General features: G+C 42.9%; 2 protein-coding genes across 3 annotated transcripts in view; both read right to left on the bottom strand.

Annotated features, from left to right (window-relative positions):
• Positions 1-925: 925 nt before the first annotated feature.
• On the bottom strand, positions 926-11184 carry LOC142971251 (proline-rich protein 5-like). The gene is given in 11 exon segments (XM_076111916.1): positions 926-1654; positions 1903-2193; positions 2391-2535; positions 3908-4048; positions 4142-4233; positions 4953-5059; positions 5894-5974; positions 6404-6516; positions 6518-6602; positions 8706-8795; positions 10687-11184. Coding segments are annotated over 10 exon segments (1389 nt in total). The 5' UTR covers positions 8732-8795; positions 10687-11184; the 3' UTR covers positions 926-1346.
• A 6138-nt stretch (positions 11185-17322) lies between these two features.
• Positions 17323-22977, bottom strand: part of wnk1b (WNK lysine deficient protein kinase 1b) — a 77588-nt gene continuing 71933 nt past the window's right edge. For both annotated transcript variants that reach the window (XM_076111370.1, XM_076111371.1), the window contains one exon: positions 17323-22933. In XM_076111370.1, coding sequence (XP_075967485.1) covers positions 22493-22933 — 441 coding nt within the window. In that variant the 3' untranslated portion in view covers positions 17323-22492. The remainder of the gene's footprint in view (positions 22934-22977) is intronic.

Raw genomic sequence — 22977 nt, 5'->3', positions numbered from 1 at the left:
TGTGTTTCTTTCTTGTCAACAGTTATAAACATGTCAAAAAAGCCAGAGTACAACACGTCAACAGAACTATCTAGAATAAGGGAAAGAGCCATACTATAGTATGGCAAAAAATCGTAGTCATGTCGAATAAAGTAAGTACTGTACGTCAAAGAAAAGTCATAAGATCATAGTATATAGCATGTCGAAAAAAGTAATAGAATAATATCTCGAAAAAGTCACAGTATATATATTGAACATCAGAGCAATTTATTTAAATGCATAAAAAATACTGTTAGTATACTATTCTAAAAGTATTTGCCTCTTACAAATCCAATTATGCTGGTGTTTCGATTCTGCATCCGACTGATTAGTATTGCGTTGATGTACATGACACATGTAATGTCGGCGGGCTGGTGTGTTGGGCAGCACTACCAGAGTTAACGTTAGTGGTTCCATTCATACCTGCTCCGCTGATCGGCGTTCAGCCAGCAGCATGTGGTCCAGGATGTCCAGAAAATCCAACCGCTTCTTGAAACTTCTGCCACAAAACTGTTTATAGTGCACTCTACTACAGCACTGCTCTTTTAGTGGACAGTTAGAAACTGGTTAAAGTCTTTAAAACGTATTTTCTTTAACACGCTCGCTCCTCCTTTCTGTTCTCCTCCATGCTGTTTGTTTGTGCTCCCTCCCCGCGCGCACAGGTGTCTCTAATGACTCCCCTCTCCTGCACTGCACACCTTGCACTGTGCAAGAATGACACAAGATGGCAGTGTCTGCTACGTTTTCTCATAAAAATATGGACTTCAACCAAAATATTGCTTGATATTATCAAGCAGAAGATTTGAAATACAGTGGAACCATTTCTAGTGCCTTCTTCCCTTGAATGCAAATCTCTGTCAGTACACCAGAGATACAGCTTTAGGTTTGAATATAGAGCGAGACAGAGTTCAAATTCAAATTATTATTTTTATCATCCATTAATAAAATAAGTTGAGCTCCAACCGACAGAGTTGGAGAGTTTCTTTTACATTCAAAGTGTTAAAAAAAAGAGAGATATTTGACAATTCTAAAACATTTCTTCAGCATGTGCACCTACGATGTGTTATCATCACTGTGTGTCGTTCAAAAGAAAAAACAGGGAAAAGGTTTCTCTTCCCAAATAAGCCAGTGATGATGTTTCCAGCTGGGAGCATACACTCAAAAAAAAGCCCAAATTCATATTTTTTTACCAGTCAGCATGAGGTGAGACTTGTTTCTAGGGATGGGTGACCACATCTTCTAAAAAAATAATTTTGTTTAAACAGATCCCTAATGATCTTGAGTCTCCATAACACAGCACCAAGTGTCACTGGGTGTCAGGAATGTCGTCATGGCTCAGCGTCGTTTGCACACGTCTCTGCATCAGTGTGTCTCTGCTGTCCGTTCGACCCTCCAGAGCAACGTCGCGAGAAGTCCAGAAAGATGCCGTTGTGCTCCGGCTCCGAGTCCAAAGACTCCGGCACGTCCGTCATGATCTCCAGACTGGACGAAGGACTGGAGCTCGTGTCTTGAGCCAGCGCTCTGGAGGATGCGGGGGAGTCTGACACCAGCGAGCCAGCGCAGTGTGTGTCCTCGCCTGGGGAAGGCTGTGGGAGGATGCAGGGGGAGTGATTCTGTGGCTGGAGAGGGTGGGGACCTGAACGGAGACCAACAGAGGTTTTAGAGTTAAGCAAAATAAGCATTTTAAGACTAAAAAGATGGGGTTGTGCAATGTTGGACAGTCTTAAAAAGGTACATTTAAAAGGTCTGAGATTCAGCACCAGAACACACTGTTTAAAGAGTAATCTGAACCATTGATCACTCCAGCAATAATAGCGTCTTGCCATTTTGAAATTTGCTGATGCCAATGATTTGTTAGGTTGTTTATTACCGGGGCAGCCGTACCTGAAAGTGCAGCGGAGGCCGTGGAAGCTGGAGAGTGGTTGGCGAGGCTGGATGCGCTGGTGTTGCTGGTCGCAGTGGATTCAGCCAAAGAGCTGCTCTCCTCCAAGCAGGACGTCATCTCAGAGACGGAGTGCCGTCTGATACCTGTGCCACCTCCTGCGGAAGAGTCGGTGTCGTACTCCCCCACAGGGGTCAGCATGGGAATGTTGTAGCTCTGAGAGCGGACCACTAGGTTCTTGGCGATGGGGGAGTTTCCTGGTTTGGAGGGCCAGGAGCGCTGCAAACGCTTTTCTGGGGAGAGAAGGAGCGAGAAAGTAAAGAAAGACTGCTTTATAAATTTGATTACTTTATCATTGAAAACACGCAAAAAACACCACAGAGTGCAAGTGCAGGAGAACACACGAACACATAGGCGAACGTGGCGCTTGTAACTTTTAAAAGCACTTCCATGGTTCGTCATGTGTAAACACATTTAAACATGTACATACCTACAACACAGGAGGAGCAGTGCAAATTGGAAGATCCATCTCTGGAATATAACCCATGAGTGCCGAGGTATGGAGAGACCACCTTCTGGATGAGAGCCTCCAGACGAAGGTAGTCGTCTGTTACACCTTTGGATTCATGGACTCCCTGCATCAGACACACACACACACACACACACACACAGATGTCAAATTAAATAATGCAATCACTGCAAAGAGTGGATATTTCACATTACACTGTCATCCGATTCGTTGTTGTGATCAAAATATTGATTAAAACAGCTTAAAAGAGAACGGGCCATATTTGGGTGTTGGTTTTAGGTCAACAGGGAACTTTACTACAAACTGAGAACATGAGTAAGAAAATGATTTCCATCTGCCATCACAGCGCAATCACAACCAATTTCCTGAATGGGAATAAAGGGGCCGTTTCTCCCCACGACGGGACACTTTGCATTCATCCCGCTTCACCATGCATCCACTCTGCATGTGTTGAGCCCTCATTGCCCTCAACAAAGTACATCTTTTCTGTTTGAAAGGTTCAGGCTCTTTGTTTCCATAATAGTTGGAATCGACTCCACAACTTTTAAAAACCTTGAAACCAAATTTTCCCGCTGAGGGGTGTGATACATGTGGGCCCGGAGACCTTACCCCAGAGTCTTCAAATCACAATAGAGAGATCAATCATTGTTTCAGTTCTCTGAATCGTTGAGCATATGCATCGAAACCGCAGCACAGAGACGAACCACATCAATAGACCAGACTTCGGCGAATTGGCGTCACAGAACGGAAGGGAAATTACTAACAGATGAAACAAGAAGTCGCAAAAACAGCAAACATTCAGTGCTGAGTTGTACCTCTCTTACCCCTGACCTCTTGTCGTAGCTGCCCTGCTTTATATATCCTCAACTCGACCTGTTGGTTTGATATTCATTGTGGGCAAACACAGAGAGACCATTTAAAATGACTCTGCAGCATCTGTACACAGCAGATAAAACGGGAAAATAAACATGTCCAGTTGTCTATTCTTGTCCACAGACACATGAATGTCTGCCCTCTCATCTAGTAAAACAAGATAGAAATTCACATAATTCTTCGACCATTTACTTCTGTAAAGTTTTTGATAATGAGGTCACTAATCCTAAATGATTATTTTGATGATTGACTTGCTGAATTTCCTGTTTTTGTGAGAACAAAAGGATCTTAAGAGGACAGTGTAAACATGGTTAATTCACACAGGCAGGGTGCAGAGGGTACTGAGCGGTCATGGGAAGACGACTCTGTATCTCCTCTGAGATTACTTCCCGTGAGATCCCTTTGCAAGAAAAAAAAAAAAAAAGTCAGCTGCTCTCTGTACCCTCTGATCCTCCATCTGTTGTCACTTACCCTCTTCCCTCAGCTTGTCTGTGCGAGCCGTGTGTGTGTGTGGGGATATAGGGTGAGAGATTGTAAGCCAAAGAGGATGACAAGGAAAGGAAAAGATAAAGAGAGAGAGAGTGTGTGTGTGTGTGTGTGTGTACCTGTAGTATTAGCAGCATCTGTATGATGGAAGGGGGAACTCTGGCTCGGGGTCGACACAGAGCCTCGTCCAGTTTCAGGTTGAGGGCGATGATGTTCCTGAAGTGGAGGAGAGCCAACTGACGCACTGACGGCTCCTTTCCCTGTGGACACACGTGTCAACACACAGTTTTGTAATGGAAATATAAGCATGTGAGTGCGAGTATAGTTGTGTGTGTGCGTGTGTGTGTGTGTACCTGTACAGGATAGAAGATGGCCTGCAGCATGGACAGAACATCACAGAAGAAGAAGTCCCATGTGTCGGCCAGAGAGTCCAGCAACTTCTGACCTATAACACACAATTGCATGAAGACAATTCTGTAATGATGGACATGACAGAGCCTGTGCTTTGCAATGACCAGATATTCTCGAGGCTTCACAATTTGCAGCATAGGTCTGTGCATGCATGTGCGCGCGCACACGCACACACACACACACACATACACTATTGAGTGAGCCAGAACAATGGGTCTGTGAGTCATTGCATGTACCGCAGTGGTTTCTGGCTCATCTAAAATTTCTCACTGACTGGATGTTATGTGTTGTGTGATGTTTTTCATCACTTCCTATCTGGTTGCTGTGACGACAGCACTGACAATCGAGTCAGTGTGTGTGTGTGTGTCAAAGGTGCTTCAAATAAAGGTCACACATTTGCCACAACAAAGAGAACAAATTGATTTCAGAGTCTTTTCTCTCCTCAATGGCTCGTTATCACTGACTGTGTGTGTGTGTGTGTGTGTGTGTGTGAGTGTGTGTCTCTGCGTGTGTGTACATACAGGTGGGTACAGTAGAAAAAGGTCCATCACAGTTCAAACAAATAGTTCAAGGGTCAACCTGGCGTCCGACATTTCAGTTTTAGGTAAAAACTCTAAATCATGTCTCCATTCAGTTTCCCTGCAGTGACTCACTGGCTCTGTGAACATTCTTCACCAAAGCCAGAAGGCACCAGCAAACTAAAAGGTCTTGGTAGTTTTTGGCGTCGCTTATATCGTGCAGAGTTCTGCTCACCTTCATAGAAGTGGATCTTGTCTCTCAGTATCACCATGCCTTTAGTGAGCAGCTGGTTCTGAAGGTACTCAGTGAAGAAGGAGCCCAGCTCCGTCTTCAGCAGCTGCCTGTATAAAAAAAAAAAAAGTGCAAATGAGTGCGTGTGTATACTGTAAGCGGACTAATTAGTTCTAGTGAACTGGAAAGCTGTGGTGTTTAAACAGCAGCAGGCTCAGGAAATGAGAAAAGACGTTGATCACACTGAAAACAAAAAAACATGTCAACAACAGGATTTTCCACCGATGAACCGGAGAGAACACATGTAGAGATTAGCACGACAGCTCACTTTGCTGTTATTACAGGAAGAGAACACTTGACCTTTAATCTTTATCTAATCTTCGTCATGACTACTGCCGGGTTTCTGCAACGTGATGTGAAGCTTTCATGTTGTTCAAGTTCATTACAGCGGCTTGAGTCAGCGTGCGTGCATGTACAGTGTGTGCATGTGTGATATTTACTGTACATGACTGGAGTTTTGACAGCCCTGTGTCAACTGCCCTCGGCTAAACTGTAATTAAACACACCGCGACCCCTCTGTAACCTCCCCCTGTCATTCACTTGAAGGCGTTTCTGGTTCAGTGGACAAGTTTGCAGCCGAGAAACAGCAGGAGAAAGACGGAGTAGCTGAGAGAGACGCAACAACAAAAACAGTTACTGGCCATGTGTTAATGTGTCATTAAAGGCTAAATTTAGCACGCTGAAGCTGCCATTGTCTGTATAAGGGAGCAAGGGAAGGTGGGAAATTACAGAGTATAACACTACAATTTAGTAACACTACAATTTAGTCACACTTCTTCCTGAAATCCTTCTTCCTGGAAACCAGCTCAAGCTCAACATTCGCCGTGTTTGTGAGAAAGTCAGCGAGAGAAGTCAAATAAAACACAAAGAGACGGAGAGCTTACCTGACACCTTCGTTCAGGGTGTAGAGTTCATTTTCCCCCAGATCCTTCTTCTGGAAAACTGATATCACTGCGTTGTGGATGCTGAGTAGAAGCACACAGAAGCATTTAGTGCACGAATATTCACAAAGACTCATGTGTAGAATGATAGAATAATATTACATTAATCAACAATATGCATGATCACAACATGACTAGCTGCTGAGAGGCAGCATTTCACACAGAAAAAAGATGATTTCCATTGCTTCAAATCGAGATACATCGTAGATTTGCAACATAAATACTAAATAAAATTGTGCAACCTGTGAATTTGCACAAAGAAGCCGCACAATATGAAGTGTAAACAAAATAAAAGACAGCAGAAAACAAGTAAGGAGAGTTAAACATAAAAACGTTAGGGGGGGGCATGAACGTTTTGTTTACTGTAGGTTCCGGTCCAGCTCATGTTGTTCATGCCCCCCCCCCAAGTGAACCAACATGGCTCATGCTTCAGGCCACGGCTCACACACTAACCTGTTCCAAGTAGCGTTGGCCCCGGCCCTTCTCTGCTGGGTCCCTCTGTCCCTGCTGCACTCCTCAGCCAGTCCTCCCTTCTCCCCTCCTCCTCCCCCCCCCTCCTCCTCCTCCTCCTCCTCCTTGGGTTTTCGCCTGCGAGAGGTCGGTCAGACTGGAGAATGAGCTGTTACCCAACCTCAGCTTGTTGTGGAGACTCCTCGAAATCCAAAAGATAGAAAGAGAGAAGTAATTATAAGAAGAAACTGCAGTACAACGTGTTACTGGATGAAACCGGTGCAGCCAAACCCACTTTCCACTTACGCTAGTGGAACCTAGTGACAGTACATAAAGTGTAAACGTCATCCAAAGACAATAACAGGAGTTTTATTTTCCCCTCAAAAGCTAAATGTTTTTGTAAGTACAGTGAATTTTGTAAGAGAAAGTGAAGTGAGGAATAGAGACACTAAGAGGAAAAAAGAGGAGAGAGAAGGAGGTACAGGCAGGCTAAATATTCACAGGTTGGTCCATGGAGGAGAAACAAACAGTGAGTTCAGTTCAGAGTGGTGCAGGGGAAAAATAAAACTACAGATTCTATTGAATACCTAGATTTAAACATGTGGAAGTAATAATCGTTAGTTTTAGTTTAGGATCTCTGTTGAGGTTGGGAATGTACTTATGGTTGTTAGGATTAGCAGTGAAGGAATGCATTATGTCAGTGAGGGCTCTAAAAGGTACAGAAGAAGAGGAACGAAGTAAAAATGTGGTGTTAAAGCTGAAACTCAACTAGACAGAAACTAGTATAAAGCTGCTTAATATGTCAGGAACAGGTAATGAAACAGTGTTCTCTCTCACAGGCATGTACAGCATATGTGTGTATGTGTGTGTGTGTATACATAAGTGTAATCTGCATGTAAGGCAAATATTAACTTACACACTACAAACACTGTTCTTTATGTTTCTGCAGTGTCTCTACTGTAAAATGAATCAAAAATACTTTCACAGTCATTTATTCATTCAAATGACTAAACCAGCACTTTCTGCAAAAGTTGAAAACATACGACAAACCTCCCTCCACACACACACACACACACACTATGTACTTACTCCAGTAACTGAAAAGGTACCACATATCCCCACTCCATGAGTGTGTGTGTGTGTCACACTGAACAGAACGAGAGTTTGATGAAAGAAAGGATGAAGATGTGGAAGACAGCAGGTGTCTCTGTCCTCATGGGTCTCTATCTCACTCTTTCACATGCCCTTTCTGCCCTTTCTCTCTCATGTCCCTTCTCTCCCTCCTACTTCTTTTACTTTAACTTTTTTCTTCTCTGCCCTCTTCTCTCTCTCTCTCTCCAGTCTGTGCCAGTCTGTGACCATGCTATGTGAGCTTTTGTGCCAGGCGAACAAAGGAACCCTTTGAGGTTCAGGAGCTGCCAAGAGGGAGAGGAAGGATTTAAAGGTGACACACATTTCACTTCCTCCTCCTCCTTTTCTGTCTGTGTGGGGCCCAGGACAGATAGAAGTTGTGTTCAAGCTGTAATCACATGTTGGCTTGATTCATCACATTCAGTTTGTCTGCGTCTGCTTTTTACTGTCATCTGCTGTGGAATTATTCTCTTTTCTTCTTTGTTTTTAATACCTTTGTAATGATCCATGCCCAACTGAATTTAATTGAATTTGGACACAAAAGGAAGAAGAAAGAGGAAAAAAGGGCTGAAAGGAGATGAAAAAAAAGGAAATCAGGAGCATGTAAAAGAATGTGGCAGGGGAGACGGTGTGTGTGTGTGTGTGTGTGTGTGTGTGTGTGTTTGGTCCGTCTGTCAAGCCTTCAGATAGACACACACACAACTTTTGTCAAAGTAAGGATGCATTTCCAAATTCTCTCAGAAAAGGTGCAGTGAAGAGTGGATGATGCAGAGCAGAAGATACAGAGACTCAGAGGAAACACTGAGTTGTCAGCGTGATGGAAAAAAAGGGTTCTAAATTTAGTAAATTAAAGATTAGTGATGCAACCCGGAAGTTAGATACTCTTTGTTTGTGGCGCTGATACAACAGGAAGAGTTGTGAGAGAAAATGCTGCCGTCTAATTACTGAACAAAGGAGGATAAGGGGGATGTTTGCATGACTGAAAGAATGAATGAGGTCATCGAGGAATGTGTGTGAGTCACTTTCATCTACCTTTTTGTGTCCCAAAGACCGGGGACAAAGAGAGAAAAGGGAACAGAGTATTGGAGATGCCGTGAAACTCTCTGAATGAGACCTGCTGGCTGATGTGAAAGTGTGTGTAGGTGTGTGTGTGTGTGTGTGTGTGCGTTTTTACCTCCTAAATGAGCCTTCTCGTTCCATGTTAGCCTAAACAGACAGCTGCTACTTAGGGACCGCCCAGCAACCACCACTGACGAATCAGCATCTGAAACAGGTAGAATTAGTGGCAGAGAAAAATCATCTTCATTTCAAACAAAACCACCTGAAGTAACAAACTTAACGGGCTTTTGTAGAGACGATTTTCTCGTTTGAACCCCGAGTGAATCAACCTTCTTCCCGGGAGACTTTTTAAACGTCACAGCACGAAAAGCACAGGTGTAAACAATAAAAATGATTGTGGTGGAATTTGATTTAGCTGCTTCAGTTTTCAGGCTCCCTGGAACAGAGCGGAGCCACCGTTAATGTTATCAGTAACACCTGTGATGTCTGTGATGTCTATGACATGCACACTGCACATTTTAATTAAGTAAACAACCCTCATGAAACCTGAAAAAAACATCTTGATGATTTTAAAGTGGAAGAGTTTTGCATGGATAAATATACCCGTAAAGACAAATAGAGCTGCGTGGCTTTAAGAAGCAGCTCTGAGTAGCGTTTGAAATTTCTAACTTCCCATCCTTGAATTTCCTGTCTGTATAGCCACTGTCACTATCAAATAAAGGCACAAAGCTCCCACAATAATAAACAAAATATATGACAAGCTCCAAAGTGCTCATTTACTTGTGGAGTAAAACACTTAAAGTCAGACAGATATTCACAGACAGGTGACTCTACTCAGCGTCTAGCTAACTAGACACTGTAATCTAATCTAATTACACTAAAGTGGGTGAGACAGAAATTTGATCCTACCACAAACTCAAATGCCCTTATACACAGACACACACACACACAGAGATAGAATGACAAACATCAGGCAGGTTTGTCAGGGCCAACTAAGGTAAAGCTGAGGCTTCCTCCTGACCGGTGTCACTGTCATATTTAAGGCAACATGGCTGCTCCTCATATTCATATTTGACTTGTAACAACATAAAAAAATAAAATCTGCGTTTCCGTGTCGGTGAATTATTAATTCAACAGTTCCAGCGATGGTTTTAGACTTTTGCAATCAAAGTCACCTCACTGAAAGCTTTACTTTGTTAAAACCCTGGTGAAGTTGAGGTCACGATAGAGAATCAAACCTGTCATGTGTTTGTCTGCTGGTGAAGAGTCTCCAGTGGTTCAGGCTTTACTTGCTGGAAGTTGTATTTGTCAAATATAAACGTTGACCTGCTGTTGCCTGGCGGCTACAGTTATACCAGTTTATCCTATATATCCATTTACTTTTTTATCATCCAGTTTTTCTAGTTTTCTCTGTGAAGCACATTTCTGTTGATCAATGTGGTTTCGAAATAAATTGACTAGACCTCACGGCATGAGACAGATTTTAACCTTCTATTGGAATAAGGACTCTGCAGAAGAGGGTCTGATTTGAGACCAGAAAGGCAACACTTTCAAGAATAATGTGGTGTTTGTTTATGGTAAAAAAAAAAAACAGTGAATGATATTTGCCTAGATAAACGTCACCGTGACTATGGTCAATCACACTTGGCTCTGCAGAGGGAAATGCCTGACGAATTCATTCCCATGCCCCCCTTCAGTGTGGTTCAATGCCTTGCTTAAGGGCTCTTGTAGTTTCAAGGATTGTGGTTTTGGGAGCTTGAAAGTGTTTCTCATACAGCCTCTGGCTCAATTTTCATGAGCAGTGCAGGATGTTAAACCAGTGAGCTCCCACTCATTTAGAATCCTGACTTCTCTGAGTGTGAAGCCCCCCCCCCCCTCCCTCCTCTCTCTCAGCAGACAGTTTACATCGTAAGTAGATATCTGGGACTAAACTGCAAAAAAAATAACAGCCATAATCTGCTTCAACACACACACGCACACACCTACACACACACACACCATTCTGCAGACTGGCAGCACAACAGGGAAATTACCACCCTGCACCAGACTGCTAGAGTAATGTTGCCTGAGTCTTGCAGCAGGTTTGTCTGCTCTACCTCTGGCAGAAGACCAAACCACGAGTTGGACGTTCTCCCGTGGCGTACAAATCATAACACTTTGGAGAGGAACTTCATCTTCGGACAAATCATAATGCTATATGGAGTAAAAATGGAAGAAGTATGAGCAATTTAAGTCATATTTTTTTATAGTAAAAGCTTAAAGTTTTTCTATCGGTGTACAACTGACGCCAGGACTGAGTTGATCATTTTCATACATCGGCTCCTATACTCACTTTTTCAGAAGTCTTCCTCGCTCCCTTTTAAGTGTTCTCTGTGTTTAATTCCCGCACCAAAAAAAAAAAAAAAAAAGCCTCAAATAACTCCTTTTATTTGGGTGAAGGATGGAGGTTTACGCGGCGCCGAAAAGTCCACCTTCACAGTTCTTGAGCGCCGATAACAGCGCGCGAGGACTGCGCACGTTTCCCCTGAAAAGATCCGATGTTAGGAGCCGTCTTGGACCCGCGTGAGCAGCGGCAGCGATCTGTCAGCGCAGCTTTCAGGACTGTCCGCGAGCGTCAGAGAGAGAGGGAGGAAGTGAGGGAGGTGAAGCAGAGAGAGAGAGAGATCATGATGGTGTTGGTGTGTGTGTGTGCGCGCGCGCGCGTTTGCAGGGGTCGGTGGGTGAGAGATGTAGCCTAGCAGCCTATGGAAAGTGTTGGTGGTTTAGTGTGTGTGTGTGTTTGTGGGTCGTGTATATTACAGCATGCATAACAGTTAAGAGGATAAAGAGCAATAAAGAAAGAAAATATGTTGACTTTGTGCTACTTTTTACTTCTTAATCATTTCAACTAGCCAGAGTTTTTGAGGCAGATGAGAGCAGCTTTGTCAGCGGGTTTTAAAACAAAAGGAGTCTTAGTTGACAGCACAGTGGACTCTCATCATGTTTAATTCATAATGAAATAATTCATGGCCAAACCGATACAGCAGCAGCAGCAGCCCACTCAAAACACTGGACAATACACTGAGTGCTTTTACTGCCGGAGGAGAAGGCCACTGAGCAGCTACACAGCCTTCTATGTGTGTGTTGCTCACTTCTGTGAGCCAAAACTTGCATTTTTGCACAAGTGATCAACTTTACACTGCACACACACACTATCTAATGCACTGATCTCCGCATTAACCACAGAGCTCAGTGTGTCACATCAGACAAACTGCACTCGGTCTGCACACTGCATATGCAATTAGAGCAGTACACACAGCCACACACACAACAATGTCGGTAATAAGGAACAGGTTTGTAATAGCAAAGTCCATGGTCAAGGCCAGATTGTATCTTAAAAGTTCTCAGGACCATAAAACACCCACACACACACACACACACGCACACACCCACACACAGGCACCTGGAAAAATACAGCTCGCCCAGAGTTCACTAATCACTTAACATCATATAAACAGAGTGTTACTAATGTCTCTGCGCACACACGGCACACCACATAATAATCGGTTTCTAGACTCTGATATGTGTGTGTGCGTGTTTGATCATGTGACCAGCAAAAACCTGCAGTAAATGAGTGATGTGAGTTTTTCTTGCAGTTAGCGAGTGTTGGTTCAGGGACATTCTTTCATGCTTGAGACTTGAAGAGAAACTGGCTAACAACTAGCGTGTGTGTGTGTGTGTGTGTGTGTGTAGGCACTCGCCTTTATTTGCGAAACAAAATGGGGACAAATGCACGTCACCATAATGTAAATCATTACATTCTAGCATGAAGACTTGGTTTGAGGTTAGGTTCAGGATGTCCCTAAAAGTCATGAAAACAGGACTGTATGTGTGTGTGTGTGTGTGTTTGAATAATGTGTATGCAAGCGTGCATCTTAATATCAGGAAATACAGGATGAACCTGCATTCCCTCTGTAACTGAACACAACATTATTTTGAACATCCACATTATTCTGTAATTTATTTAATGATAGCTGAACCTATCAGTTGAGATAATTTAATATTATGCCTTTCATTTGCCTAACCGCTGGGACTGTTCTCTTTGATACAGTCCATCCCTCGCTACACTTAAATGGCAACAGCACAAGGTCAAAGGTTAACCCCCGAAAGTGAAAAAGCAGTTCATTTGAATTCTGATGCTCATTTAGTTCCGCTTTTAGTCCACTTTTACAGCAGACTTTGAAGTTGATTTTAAAAAGGAAACTGTAGGTTCAAAAACCACAAAGCACACTGCAAGAGGGAACACGATCATTCGAGATAGATACAGTTTATTTCATTAAGACAAAGGTTTTGTCAGTGAAAAGAGAGGTGCAGGTAGCGGTGCAGCGCAAAGTGTCTGTTAGCGGTGACCTTTCGGCCGCAAGACGGATGATCTGTATAGAGATAAACAGTGTTTGTTTGTGTTCAGCTCCACTCCATCTCCTCCAGTCTACTTTAAACACACACAAAGTCACATTATGGGGGACACAAACAAACGCATGCAGTCAAGACTATACTTGTGGACAGGAAAAGCACTCCAGTGGACACACGCTTTTTACCAAAAAACGTCCTGAAATACACGTCTGCGTGGACAAATGCACACACGCTCGCCCGCAGGCAAACTGGTATCATTTCAAATGAGTGCCGCTTTAATCTGGGCTGTGTAAACAGACGAGGGGAGAAAAGCTGCTCTCAGGCCGAAAGAAGGAGCAGCAGGAACCTGTAATGACTCAGGAGCCCTTTGCTTGCACGGCTACATGATTACACTAGACACGGCAAGGTTGCTACATCACTGCTACTGCATAGAGGAGGGCTGGGACTTTCCTTTAAGTTATCCAACGGCAAACATCCAGCTCATTATCTTTTTTTATTTTTTGCGTTGAAACACACACATATGTGTCGTGTCAGTGATCTCACACCATTTAACACCAAATATTTTGAGTACTGAGCAAAGTCAGTACTAACCTGTATTTACCCAGATCACAAGTGTTCCGCTCCAGTAGCATCCTGGTCCACAGCTGCAGGTGAAGGTCAGATGCTTCATTCAATTGCAGCTGAAGTCAGCGGGAAAGCTACAAATGTATTACTGAGTGAATACATGAGGAAGTAGACAGAAACAGGGGAGGGACAAGGAGGGACACACAGGTTCTTTTATATCCTTTTTTCTTTCTTCTGTCTTGTTGTTCATTAGCTTATTTTATCTTATCTCTTTTTCCTCTATACTCTGTAACTATATCATTTCATTAAATGCAAAAACAACAACTTTTTGCCATCAGATGATCATTTGAAAGACACAAACTATCAGAGAAACATACTTGAGTCCAAATCCGAAGGGTGTGTTTGCAGGGGGACCACATATACAAGGGTGACCACTGTTTAGTAAAAACACACACACACACACACACACACACCTTCACGAGGCCCATATGGAAACTCTCAGTCAGCTAAAGGTTATGTAATAGGTATCTATCCATGTTTATATTAGAGAAATCTGTGGATGGTCTTTCAACTGCAATAACAACCAGTTTAGACATAAGATACCCATGTAGTGATAATATCACCATTACTTGGTCTCCTGCTATTTCTGTTTGGCTGACAATGGAGATGTTTCAAAGTTGCACACAACACCTCATGGCAGACTATTACAATATGTTTGTGTCGTGTTGTTAAACAGTGCTACATCATTGTCAAATGAATTGTCACGTGTTGATTTAAAGACTACATTTCCCCGTAAACACTGGCTCAAAGAAGATGCAGTTTCTTATCCCATAGCTTGGATTCCTCAGTACGTGTTTGTCTTACCGTTTGCTCTGCTGAAGAGGAAGTCATCACTGTGTGTTTTATTTGCTGCCCTTGACATTGTGAGAAAGTCTGAAAACTTTTTACTCTGGTTAAAGCTGGAGGGACATTGACCACTTCCTGTTTCGTTCCGTAAAACAACCCAGCAGAGTTTCCATAAAAATGTGACTGGTTTGCACCGTGTGTAAATCGTAATGGTGTAATGCTGTCTGACTTGCTATCTGTGGTCCCTGTGGTTCACCTGCGGTGCAGATAGGTCAGGTTATAAGAGCTTATCATTCTCTAAATGCTTGCTTCTCTAGCGTCACCATGAGTTGATTTTTGTGGTTTTAATTCAAATGTCTCAGCAATAACTGGGCAGGTTGATCATTTCTTGAATAAGTCATTCCAGTGTGATTCTTACTGTTAAATATTTGTTCAGTAGACCACTGACTGGGCTGCCAGATTTCCAGATTGGACTGGAGAGAGTTGGCTGTATGTTTAAGGTATGTTGGACCAAAGAGTGTGTCAAGAAGAGGATACCAATCCTCTCAGCCATGCTTTGAAGTATTTATGATAATTACTTCCCGATGCTAAAATATTACACACGGCAACACACACTAGTTGTTATCACAAAACATGAATTTGAGATTTTAAAAAATCCAAGATTCTGTCTTTTCCTAAATATTCTGAATGGGGTTATAGGGTTATGTCAGGATAAGAAGTCTTCTATTCATAAATAGATTCATAGAGCGAAATAGTTTCTACAGCTTGTACCATTTACATAAACTGAAGCATGGAACTGTCTGTTCTCTGTCTGTGCACTTCTCCCACACACATGACACCTGAAGACCTCTGTATCCGTCTGCCTCACCACATTTCTCTCCCTCTCTCTCTCTCTTTCTCAGTGTTCTTTTAATTCATGCAGCCGCAGAAAAAACGGCCATTGTGATGTAAGTCGACTAATTGGTCACAACAACAGGATGAACAAATGGAGGCGTCACATACTCTACACAACAAAAAATCCCATTTAAGCAGATTTGTTTATCTCGTTTTAGCTTTTCAAAATTTGCTCAATCACTTTTTTTTTATATGCAGGTTAATCCTTGTGGAGGTGTGTGTGTGTGTGTGTGACTGCAGAACTGAAAGGGGTCACTTCCTGTATTTATGTATAATTATGTTGTGCAAGACTGTTTACGTGTGTGTGTGTGTGTGTGTGTGTTGCATGTCTTTCTTATAAACAATAGATGGTCATCACCTTGGGCGCTGACAGTTAGTCAGAATGCCACATTGGCCCTTGTTCTGTGACCAGATGCAATTAATTCCAACTCAAATCTACTTCAGGACTTTGGAGTCCTTTATACAGCTCACAGTCACTATTGGATATGATATTAATAACGATAATACATCTGAAAATGAGTCTATTGATTTTACAGCTGAAAAATCGACTTGTCAGTGCTCTCTGGTGGACAAACTATGTAATAACAGTTTCTTCATTACCTCGTTTTCTTAATTTCTAAAATGAGATAAAATCAGATGATACATCGTCCCAGACAGTTTATCAGATGGGCTCTACTTTAGAAAAAAAGTCGTCTTACATCACCTCAAGTCACATGCGAGCTAATCAATAAAGACCTTTGTGGACAACAGACCTTGGCATCAATGCTCAGTGACTTTCTTAATTACTCACCTTGTGTAAGCAGCAGGGTCATTCTTGTCCTCAGGCCACATTGAAGGGTAACTCCCAAAATTCAGCTAAACAGGAACCTAAATGTTGGTGGTTTCCTGTAAGATTGGGAAGCCCAAAAAAAAAGAGGAATATACATGAATCAGAAAAGCATCACACTGTCATCAGTTGTAGTAAAAATAACAATGTACCAGCATGGGGTGCGTGATCATGCTTTCTCACTCTGTCCGCGTCTTGGACTTATCGAGATACGTTTATTTTACACAAGCTTAAAGACGACAGATATATGTGGGAGGTCTGCGTTGAAAGGGTAATGTGAGACATTGTAGTTTATGGTGTGAACAGTTTGTGTGTGTGTGTGTGTGTGTGTACATTTGTCTTGTCATCCACATGAATCTTCAAGGAATCTACCAGAACAGAGAAGCATTTTATGAGCATTATTATTATTATTTCAGATAGCATAGTCATTAAATAAAAAACATGACCAGAACAATAACAACTGTCAACTAAGCTCGAGTAATCGGACCTCTGGATCTTGTGCGAGTTCACCTGTAAACGCTGCACTTGGCCGTGGTTCAGCCTGAAAACAAAGCCCTACACTGCAACACAAATAGAATTAAAATAAAAAAATATTGTGTTTTATATTCAGGCCCATCAACTTTATTACATGCTATGAAAGTCCTAAATATCTTTCAGTTATTTTTTTTGTATCGCCAGGACGAGTAAATTCCTCAGTATTAAGTAAAAATATGTTTTTAAACATATACATTTATACTTAACTTGACAAAATACCTTCCCCCGAGTTTGACAAGGCTCAGTGCAGATTAACATCCCAATCCCAAAGTGTGCAATGTTTTTGCAGTGTAGTGTTCGTATCCCAGCAGGAAAACTGAATGATGGAAATGTATTGTTTTAATGTACCGGGAAGTCTCCTTTTCCTTCCTCCCTTCCTTCCCTCGGGCCTCTTTTTCTCTGGACTGACGTTATTTTCAATTCTCTCCATGGTGACGGATAATAAGCACAGATTCACACCTCACAACTGTTTCCTAATTAGCCCCGAGGCAAGAGGCCTGCAGGTTATACAGTTACCAAAGATACGTGCTGCAGCCAAGTGGAACGGATAAGTAACTGCAACAAAAAGATGAGACAAAGCTGTTTGTCTTCTCTTATTGACGGGGTAGTAACAGCAGAGATGCATGATTTAATTTCATTCCAACCGTCATATTGATTTATAGTCCAGCCACTCCAATTCATTTAAAACAACTTTTATTTATTAAGTTTTTACAAATAAAGTAACAAATTTCATTGTATTGTAGCGCAAAGGTTTTTTTTAATATGAAGCTTGAACACTCTATACTTAGTGCAAAACATACCGTTAAAGTCTGCCGATGATTCTTTACATGTATTTTGTTGTTTTTTCTTTCATTCATTCATTGTTTTGTTTTTTAATCCCACCACACGATACAGAATAATGAAACCACTGAATTAAGAGTGGCGCCGCTACAGACATTAAAACTGCTGATAAGTGAGAATAAGTGAGAGAAAAACAACAAAAAAAACAAAACAGAAGAGCATCAGAGAAACCAGAAACATATTTAATTAACATGTTGAGAAAATGGTTTTCAGTAACAGTCAGAGAAACCGTTGCTGTGCTTGAGACTCGACATTATTCCACAGGAGCAAGCTACATGAAACAGCAAGGAGATGCACTGAATCCATCGGGGTGTGTGTGTGTGTGTGTGTCTGGATCTGTTGGTGCACTGAAAGGCTTTTTGTTGTTTTTTTACACGTGGGCACTTCTACAGTAAAAAAGCATAAAGGTTAGCAAGTGCTAACCACTCGAAAACTGTGAAAACACAAACTGAGTCGAAAGTGAGCAAGTTTGAAGCAAGTATTGCTAAACTGTGTGTGTGTGTGTGTGTGTCGCCAGAAAAGGAATCCTACCTTCCCACTTTGAAATTCAGGAAACTTCACAATAAGTGTGCCCACACTGGATAACTCTCAAGCCTTTCACAGTAAGAGTCCTTACACCACAACTCAACAAAGGAAACTTCACAATAATTGCACCCACTGATGTTTAAATCTAGAGCTTTAAAACAAAAGAAAAGAAAAGGAGTCCTCCAGCAGGGGACATAACTGTCAAACCAAACTGTAACCTCAGAGCTCGACAGCGTACTGTAACTTTAAATAATATTGCATTGTAGCCACTGCACAGTAGGCATTTCTTTCATAGTAATCATGTAGTAGAGACACGGCAAAATAGGATCAAACTTGTACTGTGGAAATCATTTGAGGCTCGAGCAACTGCAAACCTGGCAACTAAAAGAGCTCCAGTGAGTAAAAGCAGTAAAAAATACACTGAATTTACTTTTTCTAAATTCTTTACCTCTGATGTTTTCACTCCACTGGCAAGAAAAGCGACATGGCACCGAGTGGGTGGCGTCGTTAAAGGTTTGACTTCTTTTGACAGAACTAAAGCAAAGTGGCTCAATTAGTATTCACAGCTTCAACCAAACTTGCCTAGTAGTAAAATTGTTGCATTATTATTCATGAGAAACTGAAAATATCCCCAATAAATGAGCAAAAGCAATGTGTGTATTGTTTGTACAAAGTAACAAAGTTTGTACCAGATATGTTTCACCTGCACGGACAAATGAAAAGAGAAAAGAGGACAGGGTGTCAAAGGCCTTGAATCTAAAAACCGCCATCATCACTTCCATCGTTTCAACCGTCATCATCACTACCAGCACAACCATCATAACCACCGCCGTGCTCTCAGTCATTCTCACCACCACCGACACCTCTACAGCTGTGACGCGCAAATACGTCTAAATGCTTCAATGTTTGGCTTCGACGTTTCAGTGAGTAAAACCTGTTATTCCCCCCCAACGGTGCCGCTTCAGAAACCTACGGTGAGGATAGCCGCGAATGAGACAATATTCAGACCTTTTCTGCTCGATAGCAGCGATTCTCAGATGAGGAGGCATTCCCAACCACATCTGTTGGAAAGACAGTAAAGTTCTGCTGGCTTTGTAAATGTGTTTTGGATTATTGAATGATTAGATAGCCGACGTCTTTCCTAATTGGATAACAAAGGTTTACACTAAGTATGAGTGATGGGTTCGGACATGAAAACACTAGTTCATGCCAGAGTTTGGACAGTTTTGGTTATTTTACTGGAGAGGTTTCTGTGTTTCCGTGTTCTCTTCTCGGCTCAGTTGGGTCGCACCAATCAGGATTCAGCAACCTTTGACTCAGAATCCGATGGTAGCTACTCGCACCATTTTACAAGCCAACTGGACTTTTGGTAAAAACTAAATCTACACTAGAGATGCATCAACCTTAGCTCACTGTATCAATGTGTCGTCTGCTGACTTTATGCTGCACCTGTGCCTCTAAAATACAGAGTGGTCCAAGCTTCAAACAATCTTCAACAACTCCCTCCTTCAAACTGAAAACAAGACATTCCTGCCCACTTCTCCCCTCTATCTACATTTAAAACCCTGAAAATAAAAATGTCACTGAACACCTCTAATGTTCCCTCCATCTTTCATCATGTTGGTGGTGTAACGGGCCTCGTGTGAAGCACAGCAACGGGCCTCACTCCACAGAAACACGGACTTCAAATGGTGGCCCTTTTTCTATCTTAAGTGGACAATCTCACTGGTTTATTTTGAGTTGGGGTCAATTCATCTCGCTATCAATTCAAAGAGATAAGTCGGGGAACAACTCTCGCGTTTTGGGGAGAACACACTCAATTAGCTGAAATCGAAAAGAATGAACCACAAACCAGCTGAAGAGCACACACACAGTAGCAGCTAACAGCAGCCATTAATACTGCATCTGCACCAATCTACTGCATTGCCGGCTCCACTCACACCAGGTCCAATCATCACCACTGTCTTCACAGTGACACCCCCGGAAAAAAAAACTCTCCACACATGCTGTCGCGTGTGCTTACTTTAACCCCAAGTCCTCAACCCCGAAATAAACAAGCAACAGGAAGGATGCAAGGCACTAGTAAGTTCCTCCAGTGTTCGCCGGAGGCTCTGGGGGGGGGGGGGGGGGGGGGGGGAGAGCAAAGATAACAGACAGACTTTTTTTTTTTTCTTTTCTTCAAGTACATACAAATGGACACCATTGGTTTATACATTCACATTCATCTAACAAAAACAGGGACGAAAGGGAAGAGGAGGGCGATTTAAAGTGTCTGATATACAAGTACTGGATTAAGAAAAAAAAAAAATAGCTAGCATTACTTTATTATCTAAATATCAACTATCCTGCCGGTCACTTATAATCAGGCTTGGAGGTCAGTTTCGACTTTCAATTCAATCAGTATCAAAAAAGGAACCGACACTGCGGTTGATTAGCTGTTGGTAAGGCGTTTGTTTCAGCGCGAGTCCTCCGTCACAGAGTGTGAGGACGATTACTGAACAGAGGCGTTCTCAATCTTCACATCTCTGAGAATCCATTCGCTGAAAGCAGTGAATTGAAAGTGAAAGGACCCCGAACCGTTTCTCTGTAAGCTTTTTAAACGTTTTTTATTTGTGATATTTCACCCTAAAACTTATGTCGCCCAACAACATTTGCTAATAATAAACAATAATCACAGTGTTTCCACATCGTACACCGATGTGCGCGTATAACAGGTCCATCAACAGAACACGTTTTTGTTTCTTTTTAAATAGAATAATTATCATTAACAACAATGTACATTGCAATCATTTCAACACAAATGTTGAAACCACCCTAATGACACAAAGAACTGAGGCATTAGTCTGCGAGCGTCTGTTAAACGGCTGCTACGCCTCCAACAATGTGTGTGTATTTACACAAGTCTGGCTGTGTATGCAGGGGTGTGTATTTATGTGAATGTCGTGTATTATGTGTGTGTGTGTGTGTGTGTGTCAAGATTGCTAGCCGGGGGCAGCAAGCAGAACAAACCCAACGAAACAAAACCAAAATAAAACAACGAAATGGAATCATCATGGCTAAAAAATTCTAAAAAGTAAACAGAGACACAAACTGTACAGGGACTCTGATATTATTCTGTTAACAAGGCCACTTTTTCACGTTGAGTTCTCTCATGTTTGGGCTTTTTTTTGTTTTGTTTCTCTAAAAGGTTTCTGCTGTTATTGCTTCAAATGGCAACAGAGAGGCGGAGAGAGGGATGGAGGGAGAGGTGGAGTCGTGACAGTGAAGAGGCGCTCGATGTGCAGAGGCATCTGTCCAGTCCGTTCGGTACTTCAGTCGCGGCGCACACACAGCCAGCGTGCTGCTAAAGCAAGCAGTGGACTGGGAAACAGATGAGGTGTTTGACTGTTATTTAATGCAAACATTCTCTCGCTGCTCTCCTTCTTCCTCCATCTCTCTCCGTCTGAACGGCTCGTCAGAACAAGGGAGGAACAAGACACAGAAGGTAACAGAGGAGTAGCTGTCACGACTTTTCCTCAAGCCGACGAGTCAAAACACCACCGAGCGCCGGACTGCATCGACTCTGAACCAGGCTCAGTTTGAGGCGTTTTGATTTCTCAATATGTCTTTGATTTGTTCTTGATTTTCTTTTGTGCTTTGAATTGAGAAAACATTTCCAAATTCTGAATACTGAAGAAAAAACACTTCCTAAACACCCTGAACATCTCTCAATGAGGCTCTTATCTGAAATTAAAGCTTTTACCTGCCGCTATGTGCCTCCGTCCTTTAAAGCATACATTTAAGGGATGCAAACAGCTGGATGAAACCCGGCCAGTGCTCCATTTCAGAGCCTCTTGTGCATCGTTTGATGTCGACACTGAACACTTAACGCGATGGCCAGCCATGCTCCCCTCTGCATCCACCAGTTATCTCTTTTCTGTATTAAATTTGGAAAAACTGCATGTTTGCATGTTACTGTTGTCTTTAAGTGCTTGAGATTATCTTGATACTCAGCATGAAATGGAACAAGTGTGACCGAGCCATGAGTGCGCATACACAACACCTCACACACCAACAGTAATTAACGCCAATCCGGCACCCTGTCAAAACCTCTTTGGCCTTTTTAACATTGCACTCATGAGTCTTCTCCGTTACCCTGGAGCATTTGGCTTTCTGCCACAAACCCACAGTCAAACAGAGTGACTGCATTTGTGTCTGTGACAGCTTCTCACACACAGACATGGATGGATGCAGAGGTGAGACGCATCACACAAACTTTGGCGAGTTGGCCTCAACGCACTCCTGATTTCTTCGCTCCTCTTCATTTCCTTTTTTTCTCTTTTCTATTCTTGGAACAGGTCAGCTTCTGTCACTTCAAACTCCTCGCTCTCCACGCTCCTCCAGTTCTTCCGTCCTCCCCAGCCGATCAAGCCCGCAACACTCTGTTCCACACCAGTCCGGTCCAGTCGGGCCGTGATTCAAACCAGCCCTCTCCCCCAGTCCTACGTGGTCCTCATGTTGGGTCCTCCTGGGTTGCTGACTGACTTGTGGAGAGAGTTGGTCAGATGGAAAGCCTGGTGGGGCCCCTGCCCGGGAATCTGGCCCTGTCCACCAACCGTGGTGGGGTAGGGGCCCAGCGGCTGGGAGGTGCTGACCAGTAGAGGCCCAGGCTGTGCTGGGGCCTGGTTTGGGTTTGACAGGCCGTGAGCCGGACCGGACCATTGAGCGCTGTAGGCGGCAGTGGGGGTGTAGTGGCTGAACTGGGGAGGTTGGGGTTGAGGTGGGGCGGAGGAGGCAGGGGGGTGGCACAGGGAGCCCTTGCGGGGGGCCAGAGAGGTAGCAGTGGTGGAGTTTGTAGAGAGGTGGGCTGAACCTCCAATGCTGCTGGGACACAGCTGGCTGGGAGCAGAGAACTTCCTGCCCAGACTGGCTGACTGGATGACCTGGAGAGATGGACACTTTACATTTTAGACTTGCTCGGTCAAGC

This window comes from Anarhichas minor, unplaced genomic scaffold (assembly GCF_050575085.1).
Source record: "Anarhichas minor isolate MPS153535 unplaced genomic scaffold, ASM5057508v1 ptg000045l, whole genome shotgun sequence".
Classification (NCBI taxonomy): Eukaryota; Metazoa; Chordata; class Actinopteri; order Perciformes; family Anarhichadidae; genus Anarhichas; species Anarhichas minor.
Note: the sequence above shows the minus strand (reverse complement) of the source record. Positions and strands in the feature narration are given on the sequence as shown.